Source organism: Dipteris shenzhenensis, chromosome 5 (assembly GCF_047967505.1).
Source record: "Dipteris shenzhenensis isolate YYH24624 ecotype China chromosome 5, Dip_SZ_1.0, whole genome shotgun sequence".
NCBI classification, from domain to species: domain Eukaryota; kingdom Viridiplantae; phylum Streptophyta; class Polypodiopsida; order Gleicheniales; family Dipteridaceae; genus Dipteris; species Dipteris shenzhenensis.
Window position 1 is genome coordinate 42,991,041 of NC_141600.1, and position 22,544 is coordinate 43,013,584.

Below are 22,544 nucleotides of genomic sequence, written 5' to 3' on the forward strand. Positions count from 1 at the left end.
CGTGGCAAGCCAAAAAGCTAAGAAAACCACTGAGGCCGTGCTTCAATGAAAGGAGGAAAGAAGAGTTATTGAGGGAAAGGCAACCCTTGATGCTCATTAAGAACTAATAAAATTAAACACTAATCAACTCTTTAAGAGAGGGGGGAGCATTAAAGAGGGGGGAGGGAGAGAAGCTTACGTGAGAGGGGAAGGGGGGAGTATTAAAGAGAGAGGGGGGGACCACATGAAGGGCAATGAAAGAGGGGAGACGGATGAGGGACCATTTTATAATATTCCTATAAGGAAGGGTTACATGTTATAACTTTAGAGCTTAGTGGTAGGGCTCACACGTGAGAAGAGAGGATTTGAGTTTGATCCTTTTCTTGAAAGTTTGGGAAAGCCCCCTTAATCAAAGCAAAAATAAATTAAGCCTTAGATAAACATAGCTTAATTAAGCCTCTAATGGATCAAAACAAACTAGGGAGCATAGATGCGAATAGGGAGCTCATGATTGTTTCCTAATATGATGTTCATAGTTTCACAAAAAAAAAGTGTGTGTTTTGGAAGGAAGTAAAATGAAGTTGAATTGGGGCTCCCTTGTTGGAGTGTCCAAGCTCAGAATAATGGTATGAGCTCAGTTGTCTCTCGTAGCTCTTCCGTTTTGAAATCATGGGCTCATCAAAATCCTCCTTTGGACCGCGCTCAGCTTCAAAGACTCCTACATCTACTGGATCAACAGTCCATCCGACCAGATTCCGCTGCTTTCACTCGGCTCTTGCGGGCATGCGGCGATCACAAGGCCCTCGCGGATGCGAAGCGAGTGCATGCCCACATATCGCACAGGGGTCTCGAGAAGGATCCCTTTGTAGCAAACTACCTCATCACTATGTATGGAAAGTGCAGCTGTGTGGAATCCGCCGAGCGGGCGTTCAACAATATTCTTCGACGCAACGTTGTCTCTTGGACTGCCATGATCACCGTGTATACTCAGCAAGGTTGTTGCAAGGAGGCTCTTCAACTGTTTCAACAAATGGAGCTGGAAGGCGTGAAGCCGAACAAGATCACATTTTCCGCTGTCATCACTGCTTGTGCCAGCCTGGAGGCACTTGTAGATGGAAGAACCGTCCATACATACCTTGTAAAGAGAAGAATTGAGTCTGACGTTGTAGTTGGGAACGCCCTCGTTAATATGTACGGGAAATGTGGTAGTGTGATGGATGCCCACAAGGTTTTCGATCAGATGCCACAACGGGATGTGGTCTCATGGACAGCCATAATTGTGGCATTTGCCCAACATGGGGATGGCGATAGGGCTCTTCAAGTCTTTCAATGTATGCATGATAGTGGTGTGAAGCCAAATGCGGTGACCTTCGTCAGCATTCTTTCCGCATGTGTTAGCATTGCAGCCTTAAAAGAAGGAAACTGTATCCATTCTCTTGTGGTACAATATGGGTTTGAGTTGCATAATACTGTGGCAAATGGCCTCGTTACCATGTATGGAAGATGTGGGAGTGTAGAAGATGCAGCTAGGACCTTTTACAAAATCCAGAATGGCGATGTGTCAAGCTGGACTTCTATGATTGCAGTCTATGCTCAGCATGGGTATTGCAATGAGGCCCTCCAACTGTTTAATCAAATGCGGCGAAAAGACGTGAAACCTAACGTCATTACTTTGATCACTGTACTGAATGCGTGTGGCAGCCCTGCAGTCCTAGCAGACGGTGAAGAAATCCATGCATGCATAGTTGACTACGGATTTGAGTCAGATGTAATTGTGGGGAATGCTCTTATTAACATGTATAGCAGATGTGACAGTTTAGTGCAAGCAGAGAGGATGTTTTACAAAATGTCAGCTCGAGATGTGGTGTCCTGGACATGCATGATTGTAGCATACACCCAGCATGGGCTTTGCAAGGAGGCCTTCATGCTCTTTCAAACAATGCAGCAAGAAGGCTTGAAGCCAGATCAGATCACATACATTAGTATCCTTTCTGCATGTGCAGATCCAGCATCCCTTGCAGTAGGTCAAAGTATCCATGCTGAGGTTTTAGAATGTGGATTAGAGTGTGATATTGTTTTGGGGAATGCTCTACTAACAATGTATGGGAAATGCGGATCACCTCTGGATGCAGAGATGGTTTTTAGCAACATGCAACAGCGAAATACAGTCTCTTGGAATGCTATGATTGCGGTTTACGCTCATGGTGGGAATTATCCTGAGGCCTTCCAACTGTTTCAGCAAATGCAACTTGGAGGAGCAAAGCTAGATAAGATAAGCTTTGTTAATATTCTCTCCACGTGTACTAGCAGGTCTACATTAGCACAGGGTAAGATGATCCATGCAGCAATTATTGAAAGTGGATTTGAATCAGACTTTGCTTTGGGGAATGCCCTTGTCAATATGTATGGCAAATGTGGAGCTGTGATGGCTGCAAAGAGCATATTTGACAAGATGCCTGAAAAGGATATTCTAACATGGACTGCCATGATAGCAGCATACACTGAGCTTGGAGAGAGCACTGAGGCACTGCATCTCTTCCATAAAATGCAGAGAAAAGGTGTGGAGCCAGATAAGATTACCATTAGTATTGTTCTGAATGCATGTGCCAGCCCAGCAGCATTAGCAGATGGTAAAAATATTCATGCCAGTGTGTTGGACAATAATTTTGAGTCAGATGTTGTAATGGAGAATGGCCTCATCAACATGTACGGTAATTGTGGGAGTGTAGTTGATGCGCGAAGGACATTTGACAAAATGCTCCAGCGGGATGTGGTTTCATGGAACGCCATGATTGCAGTATATACCCAGCATTCGCATGGTGCAGAAGCATTCCAATGCTTTCAACAAATGCAGCAAGAAGGTGAGACACCAGATAAGGTCAGCTTTCTTAATATTATTTCAGCTTGTGCCAGTCTCTCAGACCTAAAGGTGGGCAAAATGATCCATGCTGTTCTGGCAAAAGAATCAGATGATATTGTGGGGAATGCCCTTGTCAATATGTATAGTAAGTGTGGGAGCGTAGAGGATGCATGGAGTACATTTGGCGACTTGGCTAAGCGGGACATTGTCTCCTGGACCACCATGATTGCAGCTTATGCTCAGCATGGGCATGTCAAGGCTCTTAAAGTCTTTCAAGCAATGGTGAAGGAGGGCATTGAACCAAATGAAGTCAGTTTTCTTAGTATTCTTTCTGCTTGTAGCCACGCTGGATTGATTGATCAGGGCCTTTCTTGTTTCACTTCGATGAGCCGGGATTATGGCATCGCACCCAAGGCAACCCATTATAGCTGCATGATTGACCTATTTAGCCGGGTGGGACGGCTAGATGAGGCAGAGGATTTTATGAACAGAATGCCAAGTCAACCTGGTATTGTGGAATGGATGACCTTGCTTAGTGCCTCTAGAAATTATGGTGACGTTGAGCGAGGAAGACGTGCTGCAGAGCATCTTCTTGAACTGGACTCACAGTGCTCAACAGCTTATGTAGTTTTAGCCAACAGCTATGCTGCTGCTGGCAGGCAAAGTCATGCTGGATATTATGAGAAAAGTGATGAGCATAGGTGTGACAGACCAGCCATGGCTTGGTTTGACTAGCCTAAATTAAAGCACACAAGTGTGTCATAGTAGGTGCCTAATCATCCTCAGTACTAGCCTTTGTGAGGATTGAATCAGCCCTTCACTTCCGAAGGTCTAACAGCACAAAGACCTGCGCGTATCTCACTTGTGGTGTGGATATACAAGCCATTTCTCATCGCAGCAGCTGAAAAGCACTTCTGTCCAGTTTATTCGGTAACACAAACTGTGTCAAGTAAGTAGCTTGATCCCTCAGCTCTTCACTTGGCTTATACCTCAATGAATAATAAACATGCCCAAACTCATCCTCTTAGCAAAACAAAAAGTGCAGACTCTAGCCTCATGCTAGTCACCACATGGTTCAAACCATCAACTCCGCTGTGCATCAGAAATTAGCTACTCTGGCATCGCGAAAGGCAATATCAGCAACCTGGGTGGTTGAGACAGTTTTGCTTTTGTACTCATATTATATATCACAGTTCTCTTGAGCAATAAGAAGACTACTATACTTGCCCTGACTGCTATGCAACCACCAAATTTCCGAAGGGGAAATTGGCATAGGAGGGGTCCCTTATCATTCCCATCCTTGCCGCTATGGAGAAATTTTTGGCTGTTGCAATTCTTATTTTGGATTCAGCTTCTCACAATCTTTCCTTACACAAATTACAGGGGAGTAAACCCCCATCTATGTTTGATACAACACATTAATGCATCTGCCAACTCCATGCAAGGCATTTAGCAAGGGATTCCAGCTATGCAAACCATACTTATCAAGATGAAGTTGAAATATCATCCCAAGAAAAATCTCATACAATAAACAACTTTAGTCTCATTATTCCAATGACACTTGAAGAGATGCACAGTACTACAATTCACGCTGTTTCCGACGTTAAATGAATTAGAATTGTTTTACATTTTGTATTAGCATTGATAGAAACACTGGAAAAGTGTCTATGGAACCATTAGAAGTAGCATCAAAATAAGAGTGGAAATTAACATTGCTATTTGTGGATGTGCTTGAAATTTTGACACTTTCATGGATGTTTGTACTATCAACACAAATTTTTGATGCTTATATCAACGATTTAGTTTTTGGGGAAAATAAAAATTTAGGATGCATTAGGGCATAGCCAAGCCCTAATCCACCCTTTTGTTTGTTTGTTTATATAATGTGTATAGAAGGACCCAGAGGCGTTACATGAAAAAGTGTAGGTATGAGAGCTAGGAGGGAGTTACTAGAGAGGAGTCTACCAATCGTAGCTATGTGCAACTCATCCCCAAAAATGGTTTCCATATGAGGATGACCTTCATACCTACTCACTACTAGATTTATCTTTCTTGCGTGAACCTTTATCCTTTCCTTTGCCCTCCTCTTTACTTTCATCAGCCCCACCACTAGGTTTCTCTCCTCTCATTTCTAGCTTCATTCTCGCTCAACATAGAAATCCAAGGTAAGTGTTCTCTCTTATGAAAGATGCATACCTCAAGCTAGTGCAAAGAAATTTCATGAAAGGTTTATAATTAGAAGCATAGCATACATGTGAAGTTTCAAGCAACAATTGCGTCATGAAAGAAATTATAAATATAGTCCAGGTGATTTGCTTGTTTGATACAATAGCATATTTAATAGACATAAACTTGACATATGAAGAACTTTGTGTTGCAACAATCCAACAATTTGTCATCTTCTTGCATTGAAAGGATAAGCAAGCAACAATTTGTCATCTTCTTGCATTGAAAGGATAAGCAAGCAAAAACATATATTTGCATGGTGTCCAAACTTGTGATGAGTATCTAACACGTATGAGTGTCTCAGCATCACGGGATGGTTTATGGGGAGATCTTTTTGCCATTCTAAGAGCATAGCATACTTGCAAAGCCAATCTATGTGTGGTCATTATTAAACAAAAGACTTTGCATGAGATATGGTGAAAGTTTCAATGCATTTCCTTTGTAGATGTTGTATGACAATTGTCCTATGTATGTATCTAACTATGAACCCATTGTTGAGATTATTGCAGCAAGCAAGGAGGAAAGCTTCACAATTGTAATTGATTTATCCAGTGTCAAATCTTTGAGAAAGATTAAACAAGTTGCAAGACCAAAGTTATGCATGGGAATTTTTCTTTAACAGAGCAATTCAAAGCAATCAATTCCTTGCTGTAGCAAAAACATTTAAGCGTGTTAAGAATTATAGCTACACTTTTGGTGATTTTTTTTTTGGATACTTTAAGATACTTGCTAGCAAAGACATCAACCAAAGAATTGTGAGTCGAAATAGTGAATGGATTCAAAAGTTCGTTGCATTAGAATTAGCAAAGAGCATTAGACTGCCTGAAAACCTTTTTAGCACGAGATTTCTTGTAGACATTGCATGGAGTATAACACTGTGAAGAGTACCTACTACGGATGAGCACCTCAATATCAGAAAATCGCTTAAGGGTGACCATTTTGCAATTTTGTGGGCCTCTGAGTATCTCAAAAGGCCAATCTACATATTGTCACTATTCAAGGGAAAATTTCATAGCAAATACGGTACAAACTTTTGTTCAACCCCTTTTCAAATTCTCTATCATGATAATCCAATGTATGTTTCACACTTTAAACCAATTATTGAGATTGATAAGGCGCTATCAATTCAAAGATTGTGCATATACTCTGAGCACCAAGAAGATTCATGCAGTAAAACTGTATAGCCTTGCGAGCAAGCCTTTGATAAGCATATCTCTGAGGATAACATGTCTAGCAAAAAAGCTAAGAGTAGGTGACACTTTTGGTCTAAACAACAAGATTCATTACTGCAATTGATCATGGATAGTATGCTTTGTGGAACAGCTACACCAATTGTTGAGTAATATATGGAAACTCATAATAAGTAAGTCATTTCTTTACAAAAGATAATAGCTCATGTAAGCATCTTAAGAAAAAATACAATTCACAAGAAATTCCAACAACGCCTTCATTGAAACATATGCAAAGCCAAGAGTTGGATTAAAATTTCATAAGATCGTCTAAACCAGAAGATAAAGAAATGCTATTTCTTGCACATGCTATGCTTTTATTGCCAAGAGTTGAAGTCGCGAAAGATATTTAGGCACAGCTAAATATACAAGCAAGAACAGTTGCTCAAATGACTCGACGTCTTCACAATACCTTGAAAATCTAACTTGAGGTTAGTTTATCTAGGGTAGGTTTGGTATACAAACCTAGATTGATTTAGGTTAGTGTGATGGTTTGGTTATAATTTTAGGTTAGTTTGTGTTAGGTTTTTTTTGCAGGACTGAGTCAAGGGGCGATGGCACACTACCACCGTCAGTAAGATTTGGTAGACGAACGACAAAAAAAGGAGCGGTGCTAGTGGTAGTGTTTGATGGGCACAGAGGGGAAAGGAGTAAAAATCCTAAAAGGGATAGGTCACAGCTTATAGGTGACAGATGGGAAGACGATTGTTCTTTATCTGGGATTACCAGCATGGGAGAAGTGAATTTTGAATGCAAGTGTGAGAGATGTCAAATATTGGGAAAACATGAAGGCTATGTTTTGTCACCTCCATCTGTACATGTCATCAACTTGTGCCCAATAAACGAGTGCAAAGAGGCCGAAAATGGCTAAAAACACTAAATGGTGAAACAGATAACTGTGCATGTGATGTTGTGGATTAAGAAATGGATCCACAATTGACATGCTTAGGGTCCTAATTGCAAGGAAGTGCATGGGAAAGGAACCAATACAAAACTAATGTTGGTTGGATTTACTCAAAGAGCATTGCACAAGAGCTTTTTTTGTGCATCTATTTCTGGGTGACTTAAGCTACAAATATAACCAAAGATCCATGCAGTAGCTCCTTAATTGTGGAGTGTAGTTTTTCAAAAGCATTTCCTTTTTAACCAAATAAGAAAAAGTTATTGAGCTTGCCCTTAAATATATGCACACATTGTAGTGCAATATCAGACACCCCATGAACCATTCAAAGGATCTCAATCGGTTGCCTCCTTTGGTCTGTGGAAAGCACAAGAAGTGCAATTTTAAATGAAAATTTGCCTCTGTACCTATGTAGAACAATTATTTAAGGTTTTTAAAATAATTTGGATATCATATGCAATCCAAGATCCTTCAGAGGCACAAATTAGCATTTTCTATAGATTAATGATCTAATTCAAGAAGAAAATTGTGTAATGTTTTGATCTCACATTCAAGTTCATAATGTTTATATTATTTTAAACACAAAGCTTGTCATATTCCATTGAGCAATGCATAAGTTATGGATCGAGCAAGTTCTCCATATGGAATATATTCTCTAAAGACAAAATATGGCTACACCCGATCATGCTTTAACTCAAGTTTGGTAAAATCTCTACAAAATTTTAGCATAGCTACATGATTTTCCAAAACTTGTCTTTAGCTTCACTCTTACACACTTGCATGCAAGCCTCAACCTCTCCATATTACTTCTTGCTCTCAAGCCCACTCCTCCCTAACCTTGTCTCTAGCTTATTGCCTTCACTCTAGCTTCACTCTTATACACTTGCATGCAAGCCTCAACCTCTTCATATTACTTTTTTCTCTCAAGCTCACTCCCTACAACTCTTGCACTGTAGTCTTCTCCTTATAGGCATTTCATGCAACCCGCTTGTTGTTACCCCTTGAAAGCCTCATTCCTTGTAATTTTTGTCTCTCACGTCATGTATCCCTTGACATATTCTCATCTCTAAAACCTTTTATCTAGCTTCTGCATGGGTCTTTCCCTCACTATTCCAAATCCCAGCTCCTATCATCCTCTCCAAATATTGCCTTCCATATCCTCCACAAGTCTTCAAATCATGCCATCAAGTGAATGAACTACTTTGTCCCTTACCCAAGCTTTAAAAGAAGTGAACATGCAGGAGAGATTTATGGTTCATCAGAAATTACATTGATAAAAGATAGCTAAGTGAACATGAAGGAGGGATACATGGTTCATTAAAAATTACATTGATACATGGTTCATCAGAAATTACATTGATAAAAGATAGCTAAGTAGGTGCCCCACATCCTTGGATGTAGTTTGTAATCTAGATACTTAAACCATCAAGGAGGAAACCAAGACTCTTGAAGGAATTTCCCAATTTTATGATGGTAGACTCAGGGCCGTGAGGTTGCTAGTAGAAATTTAAACTATTTTGGGAGACAACAAGGCATTTCTTTTTCTTTCTCAATACATATATAGAATTGTGAAGTAGTTAGAGTTTAAGCACTAGTGTGGAGATGAAGATTCTAACCAAGTTGGGGGTGCATGTGAGGGTACATCCAAACTATCAACTCAATCATAATGAACATTGGACTATACCCATTGGGAAGTAGCCTCAAAGCAATGATGGAAAGGAAATCTAATGGTGCAACACCAATTGTAAGGTATGATTAGAATGTAGAGAGCTTTCAAAGGCTAAGGTAACAAAAGCACAAGTTGAGGTGGATCAAGCACATATTAGGGTGCTATAAACATGAGAGAAATCTAAGGCCATTAAAGCCCAAGCAAGGTCTATCAAAATTTTAATATAAGAGGAGAGGTAGAGAAGAGAGGAAGCAATAGAGAACTATCAAATATCTAATTCAAGTAGCTAAAGCACCATAAAATGGATGCTAAAGGATGAGTTAAAATCCATGGCAGAACATATAGACACTCCAAATTCTAAAAGGTGGCCTTTAACAATAGCATGCAGAATTCAAGGAACATTGAAAAAGATAACATGAGTAGAGTAACATGAAAGGTGTCCCTTTAACCAATGGTATTCAAAATATAATGAGCATTGAGAAAGATTACATAATCTTGTAGGTAGCTCTAAAAGGACAATGAGTTCAAACCAAAGACATGACCTAGGAGTACAAGAAAGATTGATTGCCAAACATATTGTCTAGGATTTAAAATTAATAGAGAGCATGAAGGAATTGTGAACAATATGTGTGATATTATGTCATGATTCCCTACCACAAGAATACTTTTTGACAATGCAAGAGATTATGTTTACCCTTATTCTTCCAATTTCATGAAGTGGAGAGTGGAGCGGCTCTTTTATAGTATGCCTGCATTGAGGTTGCTTACGATTTTGAGATACTACTTCAAGAATGTTTGTAGGAGACAAAATTTCACTACTTTGACTAGTGATCAATCACTGCTTTCACTAGCAATCAATAAGTCAAATTGTGCTAACGCTATCACTAGGAATCAATATGTCAGATGTGCCACCATTGTCACCATCTGTAGGAGTTAGATTCCATAATTGTCATTAGTGAACAATAAGTGGAGAGCTTGAAGGAGACATCTACACCCTCACGTTGAGGTAAGAAACAACCAAGAAATAACTTGCCATTGAACAAGTAGCATGTACCTTTTCAAATGTTGAACGTTCCATGCAGCGTAATGCCACAATGTAGATGAGTGGTAGATCCAATGGGCTCAATGTGTTCATTTGTGATGTCTTTTTGTCTTTTTAGCTTATGTCAAGAACATTAAAATGTATTTCCATTGCTTAAGCCATGGATATAGTAGTTGTGCAATACGTATTAAAACTCTTCATGAGGAGACAATATTGGGGATAAGGGAATCACATATGTCTCCAAACTCCACCCAAAAAGAAGGGAAAAAGACTATCCCCAATGAAGGGCTCTCTAAATTAGGATGTGTCCTAGGAAATGAAAAATTCATTCATGAAAGTAGGCCGATTGTGATGTGTGCTCCACAATTGGCCTTGCAACCTTATTGTTATATTGTATTTGTGATAATGATTATTGCGATTTGGAATTGGAAGTGATAAATTTAAGACATAATTCCTACCTTGTCATGTAAGTTGGGTCTATTTGTTTCTATTGTAAAATGGAATTGATAATGATAATTTATGTTCTACTATTGGCTTAGTTACATAAGTTGTACCTTTGGGAGTTTTTGGCAAATTTTTTAAGAACCCCAAGGACTAGAAGCTATTCTGGTACATTTTGTAATGCAATGAGATGATTAGGTCCACAAATTTTCATAATGAGAACATAACTAGTGCATTTCAAACTATATGCATAAATTATTCATTATATATTCTAGGTGGTTAACTAAACCATCTCAAGCATTGCTCAATTCTACAAGCTAGTTGGCTTACTAGAGCCAGATGGTTGGCTTAGTTTTATAAGCTAGCTATTTTATTATAGACAACCCAATGGCTTAGACTTGGAAGCTAGCTAGGTTAGTGTAAAAAGCTCAATGGGTCAGTTCTAGGCCAGCTAGTTTTCACTACAGCTAGTGGTTTTTGGTCAATCCTGCTTGATGGCTCTAAGACACCCCATGATGTGATTATGAATGTACCTTATTTCCTTCAAGCATATCTTACATTAGAAACTTAATCCCTCAAACTAAACAAGAGTACAAACCCTTATAGAATCTCATCTAACAATCTATACCTTTGTCCTTTCTTCAATGCATTTCAGAAGAATTACATCCTATTTCTCATGTTGGTACACTACAACAAAAAGTATAGGATATATGGAAGGCTTATCCTCAATTGGTAGCACTACATCACCCTAAAACTTTCTCAAGAGAAGGTACTACTCTATGGAGATCTCTGTGGTCCTCTTATAAAGTTGTAAAATCTTGTATAACTAAGACTGGCATCATGACAATCAAATGTATTTGGGTTTTAGTCTTTTTCGAAAGATGGAACATTTATCAGTTCACCCATTCTTGGGGTCTATCCAAAAAAGGACTATGAATATGGGGGGGAAATTGGATTAAAGCTATAATGAGATGGAAAACTTGGCTAAAGATCACAAAAGGGTTAATGTTCAGGGTGGTTATGCCATGAGAACTTGTGAACTATGCATCATACAAACACTAGATACTCAAACACAAAGTTGGAAATAGATCAGAAATAAGTCAAAATGGATAATAATTCAACTTCGCATTGGAAACAACAAATGCAGATTAAAAAGTCCTACCTTGTATTCATCATCATCATATCATAGCAGGAGATCAACATAAAACTGGATAACAAAGTATGATTGCAACCCGACCAATGTCAGATTCTCATCAGACTCTGCAAAGACTCTTAACACAAGTACCAAGAAGTTAGATGCAAGTAAATAACTATTTTTACATGCTGGCTATGACAACTAAAGGATAAGAGTAATAATTAGGACTAGACTTAGTTATTGGTGCCGAGCTAAACTCTAACCCTTGGCACCGCCGGTGGTTAGAATTTTTGATTTCTCAAAAAGCTATAAGACATGAACCCTTTACATATAATATTCTTTGCAATAGTTTAGATCACTTCCTATGCTCTCCCTTGTAGTGATTAACTCAAAGTCTTCACACCTCTCACTTCAACAAATTTACCGGTAGCACTCTTCTCAAAACATTCCCCTTCTTTGTCTTCAGGTGTCTTCTCAGGTTCACAAACTGTGTTATGCTGCACTATGTTGAAATATTGAGCTTCAAGATCTTTCTTATCTTCAGTTTCCACCATGTCTCATCAGGTTCTTCTATACTGGCCTTTACATCTTTATTAGCAATATATATAGCAACTACATCTGCATCATCAAACTCAGCATCTTCACCTATTCTTCGGCTACTACCCTGCACATCCGAAGAAAACATCAAAAAATTTTGGTTAGTTGCAAGACCTGCTACACCTTTTACTTTGCTTGAGTGTTCTCCTTTAGCCTCCTTCAACTGAGCCTTAAGCTTTAGATTTTCTGCCATAACCACCTCCACTGTGTAAGTAGCTGAGGCAAATGCCTCATATAGTCTTTGAGCTATTACCATCAGTCTACCCTTCAGGCTGGTTCACAAAGCTTGTGATGTCTCTATCAATTGAATCTTGAGTTCCTCTAGTTTTGCCCCTGTCATTAAGATACCATCAACTCTATCTATCATGACTTTCACTTGAATCTCCACACCCTTTAGTGCCTTAACTCTCTCTTTGGCAATTACTGTGTCAACCTGTAGCAGCTGCACATAATCCTCGGCAAGCTGTTCTAACTGATTAAAGAATGCATCCTTGATTTCATTGAGCCATTTGTGTACTGTTGGCAAGTATTATTTCTGAATTACCAAAAGATGAATTAGATGTTGGATCTCTTGTTCTTTCTGAGTTTTGTACTGCTCAAATTTATTTTGTTTTCTCACTATCAACTGCTTCAAGTCTATGACCTACTTTCCCTCATGTTGGCTTGCATCAATCTTCTTTTGTAGCTCCTGCTTATCATTTTGCAACAATGCTTGAATTTGTGCTGAATAGTTTGTCTACATTCCACATTGCTAGTCATGAAAAGACTTCAATATACCCATGGTGGCATACTCAACCTCTTTCAGGGATATCTTCCCCACCAAACCTGCTTCAGGAGCTGACATCTATGCCTTGCTCTATTGCATTACTGGTTTAGACAACGAAGTTAAAAGTCTGTCAAACTACTCTTTGAGATTCATTGCAACCACCTTCTTTTCATTAAGTTTGATTTTCCTCTCCTTATGTGTCTCTTGCATATTTTTTAAGAGCTCACTGCCCCCAAGTGGTAAATCCCATAAGCTCTGTGCCAAAATTTTCCCAAAGATCATTCTATGTGTCTCTTGCATATTTTTTAAGAGCTCACTACCCCCAATTGGTAAATCCCATAAACTTTGTGCCAAAATTTTCCCAAAGATCATCCTATGAGCTTCTTTGGTAGTATATTTCGCTTCTTTTAATTCTTCCACTAATGTAACTTAGGAGATGCTTTCATTATCTACATTGATTGAGTACATGTTTTCACTCCATACATGGCACTTAATTCAAGTTACAGATATTCAATTTGCATGATAAAGTAGTAGCTACTCGTGTACTTGTTGGTGGCACTAGCATAGTGGTACTTCCCTATCTGTAAACTGCTTGCCACTAACAGAATAATGGTAGGTATTATTTTGCCAATACATACAACAAAAAGAGAAGTATCCCTTTTGTCCCTTTTCTTATCATAGGCAAACTTGAAACTCCTTATCTATTAACGTTTTCCAATAAATTTAATGAGTACTAGAAATGAATGTGTTTAACGAGTACTAAAAAACTAATATGTTTAATGTAGGTGGAGTTCTTTCTTGCCTTCCAGCAGAGCCACCCGGAGGTACAGATTCACTAAAGGGACTTTGAGAAGTTGAAGCCTTAATTTGTGCACAAGCTTAAGGATTGGTACACTTGCTACTGCTGCATCACACATGTACACATGTCTTTTTTGAAGGATGTTGTAAACCACTTACGATAGGTCTCTTTTGGTGTGCATGGAGTAGAGTGCAATTGTAGATGTGAAATTTGTGGTTCATGTGATCGTTGCAACGCAGGTGTGAGAACCTTTGCAAGCATAGCTATGCTTTGGGAATCTGTGCCAGTTACCATGCCCTTAAGTGCTTGATGGGACAATGCTTTTCATGTGGAGCAAGAAAAATGGCATGTTGCCCAAGGGAGGAATCATTTACTGCATGTACAGTGTTCGTAAAGATATTTGAGGATGTCCAAGTTGGAACCACAGTTGATGGGAAAAAGAAAAAAGGGAAAGTTCTTTCAGTCAAAGAGATGCAATGCAGGGAGCTTTTGGTAATGTTTAAGGACCACTTGAACAAGTTTATAAAGCATAACTTTGTCTACAGATGGCAGGCAGAGCAATTCAAGGAGTGTCTTGTTTGCTTCCTTGAAGAAGTGGTGGTATGGATTTTGCAGAAAATGACACTTTCAAAGAACAAAACAAGATCCAATCCATGCATTGGCACTCCAACCAAGTTGCAATCTTTGTCCAAATTATGTATGTGCATATTGTAGGCATCATCCACCACAAATACTCACTTTTATATCTAATGATAGGATGCATGACACTCTTTTTGTTCAGCATTGCTTTATGCTCCATGATCATACAAATTTATTCATGGTGAGAATTAGGGCCCTCCCATATTGTAATGATCATGAAAATGTTAGGGCCCTCCCCATACAATAATGATCATGATAGTTTAGTCATGGTGAGAATTGGGGCCCTCCCATATGTCCAGGATTTTTTTACGCCATGAAAAAATCCTGATCATCAATGGGATATTCCATGTCATCTTGAGTACCACAAATTTTGTAATCCTACCCACCAGCACATGTTGTGGCATGCCCCACACTCAATCATGCTTCATCCCCTATCATGTTTTCTCCATTTGTTACTTTATGTAAAAACTTATCTATTGTCATGTTTTCATATGAGCTATCTACCTATCAAAAGTACCTAGAAGTGCTTGTTTCCAACTCAAAATATTCAATGCTCAAGCAATCTAAAGTATTATGTTTTATTCTTTATCTCGATGCCAACTAGCTAGTTGAAAATACTTGAATGACTCCAAATAATGCTTCCTACATGCAAAGACCTAGTTGATTCTTAGTCCATCAATCGCAATTAAATGCAACAAGGTTAATTTTTTATGAGGCTTTTTCTTGCTTAGTTTAAGTTGTATTATTATTCATAAAAATGACCACATCCAACGATGTGATAGTTTCTAGTTTATACAACTTCCCCTTAGAATTTGGATGCATATTTCTTAGCCAACTAAAGTAATCATCAACAAGTCTTTGCATTCATCATACATAACAAGCTATTATAGTTACTTGATAGTATACCAAAGCACCCACCCCATATACGATAGCTTTATTACAAGACCAAATAAAACTATGCACATAGGAAGAAATTTTATAGTAGGTTCTTCAGGTCAAGTAGAGGAGAAGAAAATGTAACTCTAGCTGACATTTCTTTTCCTAGAGAAATTCTCGCTGACATTTAACATCATTTTAACCAAATACTTTCATGCTCTAGCAGTTCAATTCTAATCTTATATAGATAGAGCATGAAGGACCCATGGAGGAGTACTTCTCAATCTCTTATTGTCTTTTTCGACACTTCTGCCTCTTATTTTGTGGGGGGAAATCACTTTGCACTTCAGATACTTCTTTACTTCTTCATGGGATTTTTCTATGTTATAAACATATACATCTTTCAAATTCTCTCAATCCTCACACCATTATCCATAGAGGCGATTGTATAAACAAATGCTCCTCAACTTGTGCCATATCCTTAAAAGCATCAAAGCATTGGTAAGTTGTCCACCCCAAGTATCTCATCATCATAAGAAAATCGTGTTCCTTCTAGAGAAGATGATTTGTTCTCTTTTCATTTGGGATGAGGGACTCCATCACTTGCTTTTTCTCTTGTGTAGCCAACTAAGAGAAGCAACTTTAGGATTAATATCTTTTTCAATAAAAAAAGATATCAATTTTTGAAATCCATTGGACCAAAATTCAAAACCTCTCATTTCTACCCATTCAACACTTTAAATCTATAAGCATCCCCCTACAAAATGGCATTATAATTCAGAGGATCTCTTATGTGTAGGTGAACTTCTTTCTAGTTCTTTTGCTTAAAGCACACAACATGACACGTTTTGAAAACACCAACCATTAACTTACCTACTCTGAAACTTTTAGAAGTAGTACATAAGCCTTTTTGTAGGATTAACCACATCGATCTACCCATTTTCAAGGTATCACTTTTAACCAACTTAGTTCAAATCTTTTTATCCATACAAATTTAGAGTCTAATGAAATTTTCCACCTCTAATTTAACATCAAGTTAAGAAAGTTAGTGTTAAGAATTGGATAGGATGGAGTGACATGCTCCCAATCTAGCTAAACTTTTAATCACATAATAATGGAAGTCTCATTGTCCAAATATTTGCATTCAGCCTGTTCAAGGTATATTAAGCCCTGAACATTTTAGAACTTCACCTTTCCAACCATTAACGTGAAGCAAGCACAAGCATACACAGTCCGATCATAGTCGGAAGACAAAGAGCAATCCAAATATAGTTTCCCATCAAAGAACAGCATTCAACATTGGAATAGAAACAAAATCTACATCCTTTCCCTTCAAGAACATGGAAAATGTCCTCTAGATCAACATATGATCAGCCTTGAGCTTACCAAAAGGAAATATGCAGGCTGAATACAGTCAGATAGCAATCTGACTATTACATTTCAAGAACTGTTACAAAGAAGATCCCAAAAGGAGTTATAACTACCCACTATGGTTCTTTGTAACTGCCACTCATGTATATGACTTGTGACCTTCTAACTTCCACATGACTTTGACTTAGCCTAGGTGCCCAAATATCCCTCAACACCTAGCACACCTGATGGTAAAACTTTTTGTAAAAAAGTGGAAGACTTGAACCCTTCCTAACCTCCATGGTGTAGGTTTTACTGATTACTATTGTACCATTTCATGGCTACATGCAAGGGCTGGGAACCCATGAAATATAATTCCATCCATGCTAGTTCATACAAAATGAATAAATAGAACCATGCATGAATCAGCATGTTCACATTCCATTGGCACGGAATGGATAGATTACTCTGATCAAGCAAAAAGGAATAGGTCAATGAAGCTCCAACATCCGCAACATATGTCGGTGTAGAGTCTTTAAAGAAATCATTGATTTGTCTTTGAACCATCTACATTTGACCTTGATAAATCCATTGAAATACTAAATTTTGAATCAGCTTTAATTCCTTGACTGAATTCTGATTTCTATCTTGAATGTGAGATAGTCGGACTAAGATTAGATTACTGTCGGAATACAATCTGACTGTCAAAATCTTTCCAATTACAGAATCTGAAAATATATCCGTAAAGCTCATATATAGAAAAAACTTGCTATCAAGTTGGATTTTGAAAAATAAAACAAAAATAGGAGAATAGATAGTCAGACTATCTGTAGGCTGTAGTCGGACTGTTATCAAATTGTTATCAGACTCTACAGTTGGAGTGTTGGACTGTTTGTCCCCATTATGCCAATTGTCTAGTCATTATTTGCTGAACTAAAGATCACAAATGTTACTGTCAGACCTTTAGAACTTTGTTCTACTAAGATGAAATCGAAAATCCATCTTTTGAACTGTTTCCAACCTTTGGAATGCATCCAACTGGTGTCAGCCTACCTAGAACTGTCGGACTATTATAGGACACCATTTTCTTCGGGCTACATCTAACTTCTTTCAGACTACCTAGAACTATGGATTGTAGTCTGATTACTTGCTGAATATTTGATTTTTGTTTTTCTTTCTTGAAAACCTGCATGTGCTGACCTTGATCATGTGTGAAGTGTCGGAATATTTTTTGTATGAAGTAGAGGTGATTAGGAACTCCTCCAGGATCTTTTGGCAGGTTAAGCTCCTCCTTTTCCCTTCATCTTTCATCCTTTGAATTTCATTATCTTCATTATCATTTTTTGATTTTTTTTTTGGTTGTATCTGAATTTGAATGTATTTGTGCATCTTCCCAAACTATTGGAACTTTGCCACAACCGCGATCTGACTTGTAATCTCCATCTGACTTCTTTTCTTTGCTTGCTTCTTCTTCAACATTCTAAATATGTGCCATCTTTGTAGCATCTTTTTAACATATCTGGTTATCAACTTGAACATCATCATCGGAAACATCATGATCTGAAATATTATCTTCAACATTGACATCAAACCATTGGCTTTGATTGTTGATTCATTTGTTTATCCTCGATAGGAAAAATATGAAAACATGAGCTTACTGCATAATTCTCAATATCTTCTTCATCATCATCACACATGAAATTTGGAATCTTTGCATAATCAATATCATAACAATCAGAAACAACATTAGCTTCATTGTTTGACGTACTTTAACATGATTGGTTGGAATTGAATTAGGAATTTACCCCAAACCTTCCTTGTTGTAAGGGCTTCTATATTTAGGCTCCTCAAAAAATGCATTTGCTTCCGCATGACTTCAATTGCAAATAATGGCACAAATGCATAACATGCACAAATATCATATGACTCTTCATCATCTTCTATTGGAAAGTAATCATCTTTATCATCATTTAGCTACTCTTTTTCTTGCTGCTCAATTTGTCAATGAAGAAAACCATAACTTATGGGCATTGGATAATCTTCATATACTACCATGCTTTGAAACTTTGAAAAACTTCTTTCCAATTGGTCAGACTTATTGTCCGCCTATTTGGGATGCTTGCTGGTCCAGTCGGTGGACTCCTATCAGAATCCTGTTAGACTGCTTGATGTCGGACTACTGTTAACTGCTTGATGTCGATAGTCGGACTGCTGTCAGACTCCTGTCAGATTGCTTGATGTCGGACTACTATTAGACTCCTGTCAGACTGCTTGATGTTGGACTCCAATTTGACTGCTGTCAAACTTCTATCTGACTGTTTGTATTGAATGTGATCTGAAACATTTGCATCCATTTGATTATGAACAAAAATCACTAAATTATCATTGCAATTCTTACCAATATCTTTGAAATATGAATCGAAATTGGAGTCGGGATTGGAATCATTGTCCTCTTCATGCCCATATTTAGACTACAAAATCTGAACTCTGTGTTGAATCTCTAGGATGTTATTGATATATTAATTAGACCTCCAATCACCTCGATGGAATTTAGTATGCCAAGATTGTGCATCATTAAGCAGATCATAATATTTGCCAAGTTTACTCAATATCTTCTTGACCTTTCGATCAAACTTTGCTTCACATATTGCCGAAAAGATATCATAGAACTTGTCAACCAAAAGTGATGGACAATATTTCCTCCAATGATTGAGTTGTTTGCAATTCGTGCAAAATAATAGATAACAATCTTTTGGACCATGATTAGCAATTCCACATAAAGTACATTCCTTACTCGAACTTTTCTCCTTGGACTTTGCCATGATATGAGTAGAAAATATGAAACTTGTTGTTGATATAAACCAAAAAATAGAGAGTCAAATGCACCTCCAATTGATGCTTTAGATGAGTCATATTTAAGAATTTTGCAATCAAAAATGTGTAGACTATCTTCCGACAATTGTAAACAAGTTAGACCTCAATCTGCCAAGAAAATCTTTGCCATTTTGAAATTTGATATCATATGTTGAAAGGTGATACCATGTAGAATCATGTTGTCATGTCACATTATAAAGAACAAGTCAAAAATCAGAGAACAATGGTCAGACTTCTGTTGGACTATAGCACGTTGGAATGTGGTCGGCGGACTGTCACTCGACCAGCCAATTATAAAAATTGCATCCACTTGTCTGACCTACATTCCCTTTGCTCCAGATTTAATGTTGGAAACTCAGCTTGCACTTTATATCATCTAGTCAATACTTCAACCTTTCTTTTAAGCTTGAGATGAGGCAGACTCTAAAATGATGATCTCTAATTTATGTCTGGCTATTGGTCAGAGTCCAAAGATTGAAGATTTTTCCAACTTTACTTCCAAATGATCCGATCTACTATATGGTTGAATGACACAATGAGTAGTCAAAGTCAATAAATCTTACTCCTCCTAGAATCTTCATGTTTTAGAGGAGAATACTTCATCTTCTGCATCCATTTGTGTGTGGAAAAGGGAGCAGATTGTAAACCCAAAAATGACATCATATTTGCACCTCCATGAGCAATATTGAAGAGACACAAATTTCCAATAATCAAATCTCTTGTATGTACAGCAATAGGCCATCATATAAGCAGCTTTTGTCTTCTCTATCTATTATGAATTTGAGAAGGAACAGTCCTCCTTTTCAAGGATCGTTTGAATCTGCAAGCATGAGCCACTCTAAAGATGCCCAAAACAAACAATTATAACCATCTTGAATCATATTTGTAATTATACAAATGTGTAGAGCTTGTTTCGCTCTTCGTTTTAAGCACTAGAACACCCCAAATGGGCATCGGATGCTCAAGTTAGGGCCAAAATACTAAAAACTTTCCATATCACAAGTGGAATGGAATGAAAATCGAACTACAATCAGAAATGCTTCTACCACCCTTGCGACCTTTGATTCTCTTCATGACCATCTTGCTCAAGTTTCTAGATCTTTCTTTTTCTTTGCAACCCAACGATGAAGTAGAAACTGAGGAGGATCCACATTCGCCCTTGAAATTAGCCACCATAGTTCAACAGAATGCCGAGGCAGGATTTTTGTCAGATCTTGCAATAGCCATACCTTTTTATGGAGAACTCAAATTAAGACAAAATGAAAAGATAAAATGTCGCTCTCAAAACTCATAATTCTATGCCAAACTTCAGATATAAGCGTCGGACTATCAAGAAGTCTTAACAAACTTTGCTCTAGGCTCGTTCCTTGCAGCAATATGGCCACAATCCACCAGGATATAGCAAAATTCAATTATTTTCCCGTGCCCTTGGAGTATTTGCAGGATCACCAAATGTGTTCAGGGTACATTCAGCCTTGAACATTTTAGAACTTCACCTTTCCAACCATTAACATGAAGCAAGCGCAAGCATACACAGTCGGGGTCGGATCATAGTCGAAAGACAAAGAGCAATCCAAATATAGTTTCTCATCAAAGAAGATCATTCAACATTGGAATAGAAGCAAAAGCTACATCCTTTTCTTTCAAGAACATGGACAAATTTCCTCTAGATTAGCATATGATCAGCCTTGAGCTTGCCAAAAGGAAATATGCAAGCTAAATGCAGTCAGACAATAGTCTAACTGTTACATATCAAGAACTATTACAAAGAAGATCCCAAAAGAAGTTATAACTGCCCACTATGGTTCTTTATAACTGCTACTCATGTATATGACTTGTGACCTTCCAACTTCCACATGACTTTGGCTTAGCCTAAGTGCCTAAATAGCCCTCAATAGATCCAAATCATCTTAACTCCATGTTTATGTGCATAGTATTAACACAAAAGATTGCAGGAAAGGCAAAATGGTCATAAACATTAACCCTAACCCTAAAGGGGTTTGTATATATTCATTCTTTTCAACTAATATAAGGGTAGAGACCCTAACCCTAAAGGGTTTAAAAACCCTAACCCTAAAGGGGCTTATATACATTCATAGTTTTCAACAGCTAGTCATTTGTGTTGTTCTCTCGAACCTTAACCTCTCTCCTCATCTCTACTCTTCTCTTGTCCCTCTCATACTAGAGCTTATGCCATGCATCTATAATATATGGCGATTCCTAATGCGTGGCTTGTGTCTAGTGGTGCCTCATAAGTTATCATACCTTGAATCCAAGTAGTCAAACATATGAATAGATTTTGCCAATTGGAAGATACTTCTCACTTAGCATTGATCTAGCACTATCTACTAAAGTCTTGTTCTTTCTTTTAGCTACTACTTTTTGTTGAAAAGTATCTACACATGTAGATTGTCTTCGAGTTCCATTACACTTGCAAAAGTTCATGGATGTGGAAGTTATGTATTCACCTCCTCTATTAAATTTGAGAACTTTGATCTTTCAACTTGTCCGGCTCTCAACCTCTTAAAATATAGGAAAAACTTTAGATTTCTCCTTGACAAATTAGATGCAATAATATCTTTTGTAGTAATTGATGAAAGTCAAATAGTACATTGAGTCATGCTACGGGCTTGTGCATAATCCCAAACATCTATGAATGTATAATCCCAAACATCTGTATGAATCAAATAGAGAGTACCTCTTGCTCTAGAGTTGCTTCTTCTAACGATGGCTTTTGATTGTTTATTGAAGCAACAAGCTTCACAAACTTTTCCAAGAATTTGGAGTTTCAAAATTCCAATGAACATATTTTGATTTCCCAATTGCATCAGACTTTTGGGATTGGTATGTCCATATCCCTTGTGGAAAATGTTGTCAATTGATTTTCTACTAACATGGCATGCAAGTTTGATCATGGAGCCATCATTTTGAATAAGCATCCTTCTTTCATCATGTTTTCAACTAGCGAATTTTCTCTATCTTTGTCTTGGGTTGTACATTCATTTCCATCCAAGATGAATCTATAGTTATGGTCTATCATTTGCCCAACTTACCAAAACATTCTTGCTAAGTTTAGAAACATTCACTTATTCATAGGTTTGGACAACTAATATCATCCATTTAGCTGGAATATAGAGACATCATTCACCGATCCTTTCTTT

The 22,544-nt window shown here is 37.8% G+C and overlaps 1 protein-coding gene across 1 annotated transcript; it reads left to right on the forward strand.

The window, feature by feature from the left end:
- Window positions 1-555: 555 nt before the first annotated feature.
- LOC147902055 (putative pentatricopeptide repeat-containing protein At3g47840) lies at window positions 556-3,716 on the forward strand. The gene has a single exon (XM_087374320.1). The coding sequence runs from the start codon at window positions 608-610 to the stop codon at window positions 3,572-3,574; it is 2,967 nt and encodes a 988-aa protein (XP_087230446.1). The 5' UTR covers window positions 556-607; the 3' UTR covers window positions 3,575-3,716.
- The last annotated feature ends 18,828 nt before the right edge of the window (window positions 3,717-22,544 follow it).

Bases quoted from the DNA above. Each gene is read 5' to 3' on its own strand.
- LOC147902055 (XM_087374320.1), top strand. From the start codon at position 608: ATGAGCTCAGTTGTCTCTCGTAGCTCTTCCGTTTTGAAATCATGGGCT.